The following is a 15,069-nucleotide window of genomic DNA, read 5'->3' as shown; positions in this document are numbered from 1 at the left end:
AATATTAATGAAAGATTTTTAATCCTTTCAGGTAGACAACTGAAGGGAAAAAAAGGTCTCATGATGCTCCTGCTGTGATACACAAACTTTCTAGCCAGTGTAGTACTGTGAACAAGAGTCACAGCTTGCCAACATGAGCCCAACAGACGACAAAGATGACAAAAACCTGAGGAACTGAAACTTAAGAAAAAAAGAAAACAACTTCTCATGACAGGGTAAACAGCGCTACAAATGCAGCTTTACTCAAACAGGGAGGGGACCTCAAAGTAGTCAAATCCACGTGTGCCAAGGTGTGTGACACGAACAGTGAGGAACCACGTACATTCCTGATTTCTGGAGAGACAAAGAAGAACTATTGGCACAATGAAAAATTCCATTTCAATATACTAGAAAACTCTCTTTGGATACATATGCTAAAATGTTTGTTGGCACATAGTGGAGCCATATTTACTCTGAATCTCGTCTAACGGACACCACGATTACTTCTATCGGCTAAGCCTAAGCAGATGGGTCAAATATATTTTTCAAAATCAGCACCTGATCTGTAATGAACTGCTAACATCAATTAAGGGTAATTGGTAACACACAATATATTACAGAGTAACCAAGGCATAGATCTGCTCACGTTTTGGTATTGAACACCTCTTACAATTACTGATGTTTCTCTCTGATGTTCTAGGGAGGCACAAATCCCGTCTGCACACAAGAAAGCAGAACACTTCTATGCGTGGTTTGACCAACACAACTTCATTACAGCTAACTGGCCATAATTTACTTATGAGAAATTTTCAGACTGAGGCCTAAACAAAATTTTAGCTCATCACACGCTCTTTATTTCACTGCCAGCTTAATACCAGGGTCAGAGACCAATGCCTATGAAGATTTAAGCTACAAACCAGCCTCTGAACTGGGGGCTCGGCTGGAGGAGTGGGGGTTCACCCACACCCTTCATCCCCACCAGTGTAAGCTCAGGCAGTTTAGCACATGAGAAATGGTGATCTAGTCTGTTCTGCTGACAGAAGCTTAGAGTAGGGAAATACAGCGAATATACTTGTAACCATACAAACGTTCAAGGAAAAAAAAAATAAGAGAGACAAATGACAAAAAGCAGAAGAGTATCATCTTTGTCTCAGAAAAAAACCCATAGAGCCTAAGAAAAGCTCTATAACCAGTCTTAATGAACTCACAAAATGTATCCTCAGAAAACATGACCAGAAGGTCATATCACGCTTCATACACAGAGTGTTGCCAACAGAAAAACTTCTGAAGCAACAAACTGTAGGAAAGGTTACAGAGCAAATTAAAAAACAGTGACAACAATCCGATACTATGTTAATGTGGGTATCAAATTGATTTATAGAGTTCAAATGAGACTTAACACTGACACAACTAGCACTTCATGATAGAGGCAAAGATTTATACGCAGAGAGCAGCTCTGAAGTTACATATGCTTGAAGTGCAAAATATTAATGCAACTTTGTTTCCCCGGAAGAACCAAACAGCAATAAGCCTGAAAAAGTAAATGAATCCTGCTATGAGAACCAAAATAGAGGACAAACTTAAAAGAAGTGAGAATTGAATTCAGCTACAAACTTCCATGAGTTGGCAACACAAAGACAGAAAAATCTAACAACTAAAATAAATCCTGAGAGCAAACAGCAGGAGCAGATAGATCAGAAATGAAACCACATGAAGAAAACTCCCATGTAATCTCAGAATATATAAAGTGAATTTTTCTGGGTTTTCATTGCTGGAAGCAAAAAGAGCACTATAGAAAAAAAAAAAGTTGATTCATATTACAGGGAAAGAACTAAAAATTCAGGACAAATAGGTTCCGACAAGTACAAATATGGCACACGTCTGAAAATGGGCAATACTGACAAAAGTGCTAAAACTGGCTACAAAAATCCTGCATTGAAACCATGAAAAACAAAAATACCAAGCATTCTTAAATAGATCAAAATCCTTACATGAAAATCCCTATTAAGTAAAAAGAAAAGTATAAAGACACTAATAAGTTTGGTTTACAGAACCTTGGTTTCACGTGGGATTATCATCCAGAAGCGCAAGTTAAAAAATACTAAATCACATTCTAATTGCATCCTCTTTCCCACTATAGGGTTTCTTTCTTTCTTTCCTTCTTTTGGAATGTTTTTACCAATAGTAAAATTTTCAAAGGTGCACAAGTGACACATACTCTTGAAATTAGGATTGGTGCTTCTAAATACAGCTCAAGTGATTTATGCCTGTTTGCATCCCAGGCCTTCACATAAACTTACCTATTCCTTCACTATTTGCTTATCATTTCTGCACTGCTTAAAACAGGCTTTCTACTTCTTTCTCATATACGTAGGCTGGGCACATTTTAAGCACGTGCTCACACATGTATGTATACACAAATATACAGACACACATCCATCTGTATATGCATATACAAATACTAGATTTCTCAAAACAATTCCTTTGTATTTGAATTCCAAAGATTTCTTAATACAAACACGCAATTTCTTTATAGAGTTACATTTGCAGAAGACTTCTGATGGCATCTCTTTTGAAAGAGACTAAAAGTATCAAAGCCAATTCCACACACACAGTCATCAAATATCAAAGCAATCACCCATTCCTTTTCATTTGGCTCCTGCAAATATCAATAACTCTAAGACAAACATACTACATAAAGCATACTGTATGCTCTGTACCACAGTAAAAACAGAAAATAGACTCCAGATGTTTCCTCAAACGCTGCCAAAACCAAAATTTGAAAAAGTGTTGAAAACCAAGCGAAGTTGGAAGCCCTGACTCAAAACATGTAGGAAGAAGAGGCACAAGGAATCTGCTGCTTTGTTAAGAGTAAATTTGTTCTGTCTTCACCTACTAGATAAGAAGGGTCAATCCTGAATAACTGTAAATACAGCAACTATGAAGAATACAAACTCTCATTTTCTTCCTGTTTATTATTTCTTTAAAATTACGTCTGAGACCTTCCACAGACTTGAGACTGAGAGAACATTTTCAACAGCTTTCACTCATTTGGAAGACTAGATTCCTTTGGGAGTTAATTAGGCTTAGCTTTTAGCTACACTAAAAGTAACATTGAAAAGGGGACTCGGCCCCCAATTTGCCTAATTTATAATTTTCTCATGGTAGCACCACAAAGTCAAAAAAACTAACTGACACTGCATGAGTCCTGTTTTGTTGAAATGCAAAGTAAAGGAGATTTGCTTAAACATTCTTTCAGCAGGAACAACCGTTGGCTTTGCACTGCACTGGATGAACAGTGTTTTGGGCCCATTGTTTCTCCTTTGAATGCCAATAAACTACAGCTGAAGCACAACAGCTTACTAAAAGCATACAAGTACTGTCAAAACCAATCATCTATAGAGGTTCTTGATGTGGGACTCATCTGCCCCAATAAATCCTGTATGATCTCTGAAATTCATCAAAACATTAAGGAGTAAGAAACACTTCCAGAGGCGATTCACTACAACTATCTTAGATATTTATTTTACAATGAAAAATTCGCCTTCAGGATGTGTCCATCTTCATCCCTCAGTGACAGAGGAAATCTAGGCAACTAGTTTAGCCTTCATCTATTGCGCTGGTGGGGACAGCAAGAAGAATGTAAGCTGCAGTGCAAAGAACTCAAAAGTGCTTGTGTCAGCAGGTATTTTTGAAAAAAAAAAAAAAAAAACCAACAAACCCACAAAAAAAACAAACCAAAAAACCAAACAAACAAGCAAACAAAAAAAAAAGCTTTGGATCCATCACTAAGATCATATACTTTTTCCTCGTATAAAACTTATTACAGGGTGTTCTTTAATGGACTGCCTAATAACAACATGTATTTTCAATTTGGAAGTAACAAACAAAATAATGGAGAATTTGAAATAGACGACTTTCTGACCTGTCTTTTGTCTTTAAGAGGTATGTATGACAGTCCTCCCCTCAATCAAAGCACATTCTGTCCCTTACTTTATCATACACAGACAGTCTATTGGACCAATACAGGTTATGAAAGAATACAATTGTTTACAAAAGCATAGCTTAGACTGAACTTCTACAGTCAGGATATACTGAATTGTGAAGGTGTTAACACAATTGGTTATTTTACCTGCATAGCACTCTTCCCCAGCTTAACCACCTCAAACAAAGTGACAGGGTCCCCTTCTCCATTCTGCTGAGGGTGGCCATTAGCTCTTCCACGACTTGCTCCTCTAGCTGCAGATTCAGGACGACCCTTGTCTGCTGGAGACTTCCGAGGTTTCTTAGTGGCAGACTGGGCAAAGAAAACCAGTAGAATGAAAATTTATTATAGCTATACCTGAAATCACTCAATGTATCCTTATAAATTATACATAAATATTACACACACATTTATACACTCCCACATGTGTATACGCACAAGTATCACAGAAAAAGCCGGGCTGGAAGGCATCTCAGGAGGTCTCCACAGCCTGACCTCCTGCTCAAAGCAGGGCCAGCTATGAAATTCAACCAGGTTGCTTAGGGCTTTATCCAGTCGGGTACATATATTTTTATTTATCAGTAGTTGTTGTGGAACGACTTTAAAAGTACTATCACGTCAAGGTAATAGTGGTGAATTTCCAATGTTGGAGAGTCCGTTCGCATCAATACCCATATTAGCCTTATTCAACACAAACAGTGGACAACAAGACTAAAACTAGATAAATGGCAGAAAATCACAGACAGGACAGCAAAGGTGTTTTAACACACAAAATAAACTTCTAGAATAACTAATGATCTTTGGATGACAATATGTTATTAAAAATACACTAGTCATGTTAACATTCATTTTCTGTATTTTCATTTTTATACAACTTTTATAAGAAACCGTACATAAAGAGTCAGCTCTTCAACTCAACTCAAATTAAATCACTAAATTTATACAGCCAGATATAACAGATCATCATAACAGCCCCTTGTTTCAAGATTTTATGAGTTAAAACATTTTCCCTGTGAATTTAAATTATTTAATGTAAATTTTCTCTGGATTCTTCAGGCTTATAATCAGGTGATACAGGTCCCACTTGTAAGAAATAATCTAGTGAACAGTTCACTCTGAATTTAAGTCACCTCAGGCCAAAAAAGAAAAGTTTCTGGGGAAAATAACGTAAGATTTCTGCTATGATCTTACTTCCATATTCTATTCTTTCTCCCTACTGTGAGGCAGACAAAAGCAAAAGCTGCCATTTTCTGCAGAACCAGGAAGCTATTTTGAAGAATTATGTTAAAGAAAACAACACACAAGCATCTCGAATATTACATTTAGGACAATATCCTCACAGTACCATTTACCTGAGTGTACTATCAGCCAGTTTCTATTAAAGCTTTTAGTAAAGAACACAAAGTCAACATTTTTGGTTGCATCTTCCAACTGCAGACACACTAAGAATTTTCCTGCAGAGGAAAAAGATCTCGTTTCTGGAAGAGAGCTGGTAGAAGACGGTCTAGCTTTCCCCTTACTTTAAAAGGGATCACTGCTGGTGGGGCCAGAGGGCTAAAGAAAAGGGCTAGGTAGGCTGCAGCTGCAACTGCCTCTTGCGAATATTCAGTTAAGGACTTGTAGGCAAGTGCAAGCTGGAAAGCTTAAAATAATGGTACAATCTCTGTAAGAAGTTTTTTGGATAACATCTGCACTTATGATCAGAAGAATAAGCGTTCTCCCTCAATGAATTTTTAAACGTGTGCAAAGCTGCCTTTTATCGGCAAGAAAGCTATCAACGCATGAAATGTTTGAGCTCTGCTGAGCTCCAGAGAGCCACATGATCACTATTTAATAAAACTGCAAAGAATTAGAACTAAATTGACTCTTTTGAGATATATAATCCATGTGCTTATTCAATCTGGGTGACAGTAAACCATAAGCACTTCAACTACCTACAAGTACTGCTAAATGAAAGCAGGAAGGCAAATTGATGCCCTCCGTGGAAGTTAACATAAGCCCCCTCTATAACTCGGTTTTTCCCAATGTGCAATTCAAAGGGAGACATTAAACACTGCAAGGATGAAGGAAAAGCAAGTCAGAGATGGATGTGAAATGCCCACATCCAAAGACACCTTGCTACTGGAAAGCAATGAGACATGTCATCTACACTGGCAGGAGTACTATGGATCAGCACGCACACGCTCAAAATGAGCAATCACAAGACATGTAAAGGCTCAGTTTAAACTTCACTTTTGTCAGGTATCCTGGAGAAAGGGAGTGCTTTGACCAAGATTCATAGTTTGAATTAGAAGGGTGAGAAGACCAGTGAGCTCTCAGAAGAGGTACAGAAGTAACCGACTGTACTTTTGGCAGAATTACTGGACAAAGCTGGATGCTTCAAGTCCAAGTAAGTATCTCAATATCCTGAACCTGAATTAACACCAGACACAGTAGTGAATATACTTCAGAATCTATACCACAGTTTCTCTCTGGTATAGATTTTCTTATGACAATGAGAACATCTCCCACAGTGGGGAAATCAAACCTTTCACTTAATAAAAGCCATTCCGCATCCAAGCTGGGGTAGCTAAATCCAGATGCAGGATCTGTACTGAATCCTGCCTCAAGAGACAAAACAAGCAGACAAAAGGACCCTCCACTGAGAAACTGCAGAAAATCCAAAACTAGAATTTTCTAAGTTAGGCAGGGATTAACATTAGCTTCAGGTGGAGAGGTACTAGAGGAAGGGTGCCCACCAGACTTCCACTCCAGAGCACTTCCACCCAGTCGGCATCTGACAGGAAGCCCAAGCTCAATCCTGCTCCAGAGTACAAGTATGAAACAAGTCATACGTAGGTTCTCCAGTCTCCAGAAATCAACTGCTACCCTAATCATGAAGTTTCACAACCACAAGGCACAGAAGTGAGGAACTGGCGTTACCTTATTCATTAACATACAATATTACAACGCTGTTGTCAGACATTACTCACATCTAGCGTCCCTGAATTACAGCAAGAAACTTTGCAGGTCGTCTTGACAGATCTGAGCTTCAAAGAGGTTCGTTCCTACCTCTGAGTACAAAGTTGAATACGTAACCCCATCCCAGAATGGAGACATCAAATGCCACTGAAGCAAATGAAAAAAAGCATGGACTGGTACAGCCACAAAAACGCAAAGAGGACTCCTTCATGATAGAGGTTATCTGTGGAATATCTGCAGAGGTAGGGTGTTCTTGGAAGTGGAGTTACAAACTCAAGCTACACATCTAAAAATTACATTTGGCTTTGAGGATGCCAAACAGAGGTAGCCCTGCATCCCAAAAGAGAGAAGCCTGCATTCACAGGAAAGGGTGGCCCTTCAGCTCAACACAAACAAACCCCGTCCTCTAATGCCATGAAGAGCTTCCACTCAGAAACAGCCCTGCCCAAGGATGAGCATGGCTCCAGTAAAACTGTCAAGACTATCATTGACAGGTGTAAAATGTGATGTTTCATAAGATCAGAGTGAATTAGTAGCAAGTCTACTCTTGTGAGGATCCACCAAATGGTCACCAAGATACAGGAAAAACAGGACCCCTGCTTTCTAACAGGAACACCAATGGTAGTTACTGCTTGCCCCTTTACATCCTTTCAGCCAGAAATTTCCTGCTTCTACCTAAAGCCCCCTTAAATTGACAGTCACGCATGGGGTTGGGGTTTTTTTTTTTCCCTTTTTAAGTGTCAGTCTGTCAGAGTCCTGAGGTGGGTAACAACTGGTTGTTTTATCCTCTCAAAACTGACCGTTCTCCTGTTTATGAGAGGGGTCTCAAAAGTCACGGAAAAGGCAAGCTACCTAACAGTACCGTATCTAAATATATTTGAAAATACTTGTAACAGTTTCCATAACCCAGGCATCTGCTGCAATGACAGAGATGACACTGAGGCGAATTAGGACTACAGGAGGGAGGGATCAAGCAGCAGGACAAGGTAAGAAAGCTGGAGCCTTTTTGCTCACACAGCAAGAACAGTGCTGCTTGGAGCCGCGAGCCTGCAGCCGATAAATCTGTGCTTTGTCCCCCAGACCCAGGACAGACACTCGGACTGGTGGTGGTGTCAAAATGGACTGAGTTGCCAAATTAAAACAGAAGTCACTAATGATTTTTTCAGATCTGTGCAGCAGATTCAACCGACAACAACTAAGGCTGAGGATTTATACACACCAGCATTAGGAAATTCAGAAGTTCCAGAACGTGCCACAGAAGCAACTCTAAAAACCGCCATACTGATGGCCACACAGTTTAGCTGTTGCTTTATGGCTTAAACTAAGGCAAGCAGGAAACAAAATACTTACCCTGACTGCAATTAAACTAAAACAATGACAATTCAGAACTTTGTAATAAATCAGCTAGATAATACATTTCCTTTCGTGCCTTTAAAGTGATTAGGGGGAAAAAAAGTGACCCGCATTTGTAAAATCAGGTAATAAAGTGAAAGTTAATTCACACACTACAAAAAAAGAAACCGTAGAAGCGGCTTGACATTTTCCATTAACATTCCCCAAGTTGATCTGATGCACCTCACAAAGAAATAAAGACAGTAAAAGTGTTACAGGTCAGTAACTCTACCTAACCCACTGCTTTAAATGATGCCCTCTGTGTGCATTTATGCCATAAGGAATTTAAAGCAATACCCCATTTCTCAAGACAGCTGGAAGAAGCTTTTTAACCTTCCACTTGAGGAAGACTGTAGAACTTGCCTCTCAAAGGCATCATCATCTTGAGAGGTCTCTGTGTTATAATCTCGTGTTAAGCGGAAGAAGAGTGGTAACGTTTGAGCTCTTTCTGAACAAATCCTGACTGAAAAAAGAAGGCTACCGCACACTCTGTAACGTCACCATGGTTATCTAGGGAGAAGTTCTTGGATACAAACGGTCTGTCCTTTGGACTTTTTCATCATAGAAACAAAGAAGGTTCTCTGTGTTGAAAGCTTCATCCTGCAAATAAAGACAGATGCAGTCCCCCTAACATCCAGTGTGAAGAGAGTGGCTTCAGCTGTAGCACAGCCAGTTTAGAACAAAAAAAAAACCAAAACCAAAACCAAACCAAAACAAAACAAACAAACCAAAAAAAAACAAAAACAAAAACCAGAGGCAGTGTTAGGGGGCAGGGAGGGGGGTGTTTGCTTTTTTCATCCTTATTTGAAAACAAAAAAAAAAGCAAGCGTTCTAAAAGTGATCATAAAGAATCAAAAGAGCCTGCTATAAATGCTTGAATCAATTCTATTCTTCTAGCTGAGGCAATTACTAACAAAAAAAAAAAGACTATTTCTACAGAAAAATGAAGAATAGATCACCTTGTCAAAAATACAAGGGCCATCCCATCAAAAGCATAAAAGGAAAACTTCTAATGCCATTAGGATTTCTCCACCAGGAAGCTACAAGTGGCGGGATAGAGAAGTCTTCGCATACTGTCTGTACGTGCACTGCATTTCCATGGAACTACAGAAAGACTTACTTCAGCTTTAAGGGACAGACCTAAAATATCAGGCAAGCAAGCTGAAACAGGACACTGATGTAAGTCACACAAAACACAGACCTCGACTACTATAAAAAGAAATTTTTCCAAGAGGATTCCTTCCTACTATTAATCAGGACATGTATGATTTGGAACTAGAAGGAAAATTCAGCCCCCTGCAGTATCTAACATCCATGCTACAAGACTAAATAAGGCTAAGAGTCTGCTGCAAAGTTAAAATTTCTCATATGAATGCAAAGATAAGGTATTGTGGTCTGTCTCCTCCATACAAAATACAAAAAGACCTGAAAGCAAAACCGTACAGCCTGTGCTGGGGACAAAAGGATCAGAAGTGCCTTGTTCCACTTTGCCTTAATAGAAGAACCTGAAGAGAGGAGCTGGAGAAAGGTATGCTGCAGCCCTGAGTACGGGATGAGACACGCACCGGTGGCGATCTCAGTATTGCCACCTCTGGAACAGAAAGACGGATGTTTCTTCTTGTCCTTTGAGTCAAAGAGGTTAATCTGTCTACTCCTGCTTCAAAGCTGAAATACAGCCAGGGACACCTCTCACTCCCTCAGCCGAGGTTTAAGCCAAGCTATTCTGAGCTCCTGGGAAGGTAAGGCCAGGTAGGTTAAAATAAAGCATGCCAACAACACCGAACAGAGAGCAGAAAAAAAAAGGATACACAAATAACTCATCTGAGCCCTAGCTCGCTAATGTGAAAGCTGCATTGCAACATAAGCCTTCGGGCTTTCAAATCCCCTACCTAGAACAGGAGAGCGCATCCAAACCTATGTATTACAATAATGCAGGAGACAGAAAAGGCATTTTTGGCCAATGTTACTCGGCAACTTCAACGTTATAAGTCACTCCTTAAATACACCCCACACAATTCACTAAATACACATCCAGGTGGTATGCTCACAGACAGTATCACATAAATAGATGTGCCAAAATATCCCAGTGAGTGGACAGATTCACCTCTCAGCCAGTCGTTCCACAGGCATCTGGCCTACAAGTGTTCAGAAGTGGACATGAGCAAGGGGGAGGCCATTGTCAATGCTAGAACAGGACACGGTGCAACTCCCGCTAAATTCACTGCAAGGGTTGGTGAATTCAGGATGAACAGGTTAGCTTCTGAGAGTAATTCTGAAGGACCAATGCACTTAATCTCTGCAAGCTGACTGTATAGTCTACTCAGTCTCAGTACTCATTAGAATAGTCTCTTATAGAAGTGGAGGGGCAACTTGGAAAGCAGCGTTTTTAGGAAGGGAAAGTTCCCAAAAATATTAAGGTTCTCTGTGAACTGAAGAGCTATTCATTACAAATGGCTAATTTTCAAATGAGGATCATCTCCTTACAAAAGTCTCAAATTTGCAAAGAATAATGTCTGTCTTTCAAAAAGAGTCTGGAAAATCCTCTAGTGGCTGTCTATCTTTCTAATAAAAGGTGGAGTCCATTCCATAATACTACAGCAGAAATCTATTTAAAATAAATACATGTACATGTGTACAGCTCTGCAAAAGAAGCATGCAGCTAGACAAAACAGCACAGAAGAGGAAACTCTCCTTCCAAAAGAGGTCAATATGTTTATGGCAGATGTGTCGCTGTACCTGTGATGGCCTAAGGACATAAGCAAATCAGCATTTTGCAGGGAGAGATCAAATCTTATTAGACCATAATATTTTTGTTAGGGAAAAAAATAAACCCACACAAAAAATGGAAGAGCCTTTGGGCAGAAAAGCCTCTCTTTACATCCATAACAGAAATGAAAAACATCAAAGCTAAGCATCAGTTGAGAAAACCAGCTCTGAATTTAACTAAATATTATAACCTGTTTCACATCTGAGAGTAGAGGTAGGTGGTACCTGTGGAGGAAATAAAAATGTTAGCAGATGGGGTGAAATGTCAGAGCTGCACCTCCTGTAAGAAACAGGTAATTCACCTGTGGAAAGCAGATGGGTTAGTAACATGGATAGGTGAGCGAGGTGGAGGAGGAGGGAAAGTGAAATATGGCATTTTCAAAACCGAAGGCTGAGGGGAGACCTTATTATGGCATACAAGTATCTCAAGGGTGGGTTGAAGGAGGATGGAGCCAGGCTCTTTTCAGTGGTTCCAAGTGACAGGACGAGGGGTAACAGGCACAAGTTAGAACACAGGAAGTTCCGTTCAAATACACAGAAACACTTCTTTACGGTGAGGGTGACAGAGCACTGGCACAGGCTGCCCAGGGAGGTTGTGGAGTCCCCTTCTCTGGAGATTTTCAAGACCCGCCTGGATGCAGTCCCGAGTAATGTGCTCTGGGCACTCCTGCTTTAGCAGGGGAGTTGGACTAGATGATCTCTAGAGGTCCCTTCCAACTCTGATAATTCTGTGATTCTGTGAAAACCAAAACCTCAATTACTAAGTCCATGGCTTTTAATATCAAATAATATTATAAATTTAATTGCTTAGATTAGACTTTCCAAGGTGTTTGCATTTCTCCTCAAGGATACTAGTCATTGAGTGGCTTTTTCCTTTTTGGTCTTTTTTTTTTTTTTTTTTTTGAAGAACCTTATTTATTCCTTTTTGTTGCTGCAGTATCAATTACAAGGGCAGGTTTTGATTGTATCCAGACATACGTATTTTGTGAAGTCACCCAAAAATGGCTGAATTTGGGGATGAGGGAGGAGCAATAGATGTCATTTATGTTGACTTTAGCAAGATTTTTCAACAGCCTCCCACAATATTCTTGTATCCAAGTTGGGAAGCTGTGGTCTGGATGGGTAGACAACTAGATGGATGGACAAGTGGTTGAACTGTTGGGCTCAGAGTATAGTGGGTAATCCTCTACCTGGAATTTGGCGATGAGGGAGTGCAACAGAAGTCTCACTGGAACACATACAGTTTCCCCATCTTTGTCAGATAGCCAGACAGGGTAAAGAGAGTATGCTCCTGTAAAGTGTGCAGATCACACCAAATTGGCAGAGATGCTGCTTAATGACATCACAGGCAAGACGGCTAGCGGCAGCCTGGAGGACTAGGCTAACAGTACACTCAAAATTCAGCATGGACAAAAGCAAAGAGCCTCTCCAGCAGAGGAATAAATCCCCGCACCAACACAGGCTGGAGACCAGCTATGCAGGGAACAGCTCTATGGAAAAAGACCTCGGGGTCTTGGAAGACAGCAAACTGGACACGCAATAGCCATGTGCCTGAGCAGCAAAGGCCATCGGCACTCCGGGCTGCACAAACAGGAATATAGCAGTACACCAAGGAAAGTGATTATACCCTTTTACTCAGCCTTTCTTAGCCCTATCTGGAATACCATGTCCACCTTTGTCCCTCTCACTGCGAGAGAGGTATTGATAAACTAGAACAAGTTCAGCAGAGGGCTACCTACATAGTTGGAGGGCTGGAGACACTTCTGTGAGGCTTTTTGCAGTGGCATACAGTGGGAGGACAACTGACAGTAGTAATGAACTGCAGCAAGACAACTGATCTCCTTTAAGGGAGAATTTTTTCAAGAAATAAAATGGAACAGGCTGCTGAGAGAGGCTGTGCAGTCTCCAGCCTTTGGGGGTTTTAAGACCAGACTGGAAAAGCCCCAGGCAATGTGGTCTGATCCCAAAGCTGATCCTGCTCTGAGCTGGAGGTTGCAATGAGACCTCCTGAAGTCCCTCCCAGCCCAATTCCATGACTGACTAGCGTTATTCCTCTTCTCCAAACCTCTTCCAATCCTAATATACCCTTCATTGAGATTCTGGGGCAGAGGTCGAGAAGGGAAGAGAAACTAGAATTGTGCAAAGTATTCCAAATTTTGGCAAACCGCACAGTTTTATAAAGGACACAGTATTTGTTTTATTCTCTATTCTCTTCCTCAAAAGTTTAAAAACACGTTTGGGGGGGTTTTGACCTCTATTGAGTATTAAGATGATGCTTTCATGGAATCATCTCTGACAACCCTATGGCCTTGCTCCTTAAGCAGCAGCAGTCAGCTCACAGCCCATCATTTTATGTGCAAAGCAATGGCTGCTTCCTCTGTGCGTTCGTCACTTTACGATCATGTACGCTTAATGAGCCTGGAGTTGTTCTAAGCACAATGAGCAATTGCTCCTGTAGAAACTTGCTAGCAGGACCAGTAGCGTGCTTCAGCAAATATTCCCATAGGAGCTACTAATAAACTCAAAAAGAGGGATGGGAAACGCTTTTTGTAACATTCACCTTTCCTTTCCAGGAATGTGTGGTGGGCACAAAATACCACTAATGTTGCTTTAAGTTAAATTCCTATGCTCTGACAACCTTCTGGATTAGCAATCAGGTTGCACCACCCTCTTTCTTTTTTTTTTTTTTATTAGATCTGCAAAAACTCATATATTTACTAGCGAGATATTCTTATGATAATTTTGGATTTTGCCCTTTGATTACAAGTTACATAAACACATGACCTGTTCTCTTTACATGTTTCTTTAAAGCTTCCTGTAAAGAAGATCCATGTTTGTGAGCAAATCTGTCCTGCTGACGAAGAATATATGCCATCATAGGCAACATTGTTCAAAAGCTTGCAAAAAGGAAGATGACGTGCCCAGAAAAGCCCAGGATTTTAAATGTTGGCTCCCAAAGTAAGTCCAGAAACTGATGCAAATTGAAAACCAATACTATGGAGGAGTTTGCTCCGCTTTGGCCAGCATGCTTGAGGGGAACACATGGCTCTGCCCATTCTTACAGCCTCACTAGCCCATGCTTAAGGAGTTAGACTTAGGGTGGAAGGTGTTAGAGTTAAAAAAGAAAAAAATATCTCAATCTACTAGTGAGATATATAACATGTTCATACTGGGGGTGTACTTACAGACAAACACTAAGAGCAGAATCAAAACTGTTAATAACAAACACACAGAAGAGCCCACCAAAAATCTTATTCCACAGCATGATGTACTTCCAGTGATATAATCAAGAGAACTACATCTGATGACCTTGAAGAACTAAAATGAAGGACAAAACGACACACAGAACCTTTTCTGTATTTTCCAGTACATTGGTTATTTTATAGAACAAATGAAAATAAGAGAAAGCCTCCTTAAATACTACGTATAATAGAGAATTGTTTCTGTATGTTCCTGTTCATGGGATAGCAATGGGCAAAGACTACTGAAGAACAGCGAATCTTACAGAACAGATAGCAATGTCGTTTGCTACACTATTCCAGAGAATAGGTTGAAGCTCCCGATCTATATGTAGCATGCAGTGTGTGTCAATTACATGAATTTTTAAGATGTGTTAAAAGATCTTCTGAGGCATTTAGCTAATACTATGCTGCAACTCTTCCGTTCACATTAAAAGATTATCAGTTACTAAAAAGGATGGCTCAAATGTCATTTGCCACTTAAAATCCATTACAACTTTTAAAACAGAAAGTCGTCGTGCTTACTGAGATTATTCTCATGTCTAGAAGAATGTTGTAATATGACAAAAATAACAAAATTGTAATGTTCATGTAAGTAACTAGCGAAAGAAAAATTAATAGCTTTTATGAGCTCATTTTTATGTCCCTTTTTAAACACTCCAAGCATTGTTTTTATACCGATCTGATAAATATTTCATACTACAAGTCTTCATGAAGTTTGACATAGGGCTCATTAAAAGCCTATTT

At 40.0% G+C, this 15,069-nt stretch overlaps 1 protein-coding gene across 1 annotated transcript in view; it reads right to left on the bottom strand.

Annotated features, from left to right (window-relative positions):
• Positions 1-15,069, bottom strand: part of STAG1 (STAG1 cohesin complex component) — a 157,939-nt gene that overhangs the window by 132,791 nt on the left and 10,079 nt on the right. Inside the window, exon 4 of the mRNA XM_082486841.1 lies at positions 4,112-4,276. Coding sequence (XP_082342967.1) covers positions 4,112-4,276 — 165 coding nt within the window. The remainder of the gene's footprint in view (positions 1-4,111; positions 4,277-15,069) is intronic.

The sequence above is a fragment of the Vanellus vanellus genome (assembly GCF_965231255.1).
Source record: "Vanellus vanellus genome assembly, chromosome: 8".
NCBI classification, from domain to species: Eukaryota; Metazoa; Chordata; class Aves; order Charadriiformes; family Charadriidae; genus Vanellus; species Vanellus vanellus.
Note: the sequence above shows the minus strand (reverse complement) of the source record. Positions and strands in the feature narration are given on the sequence as shown.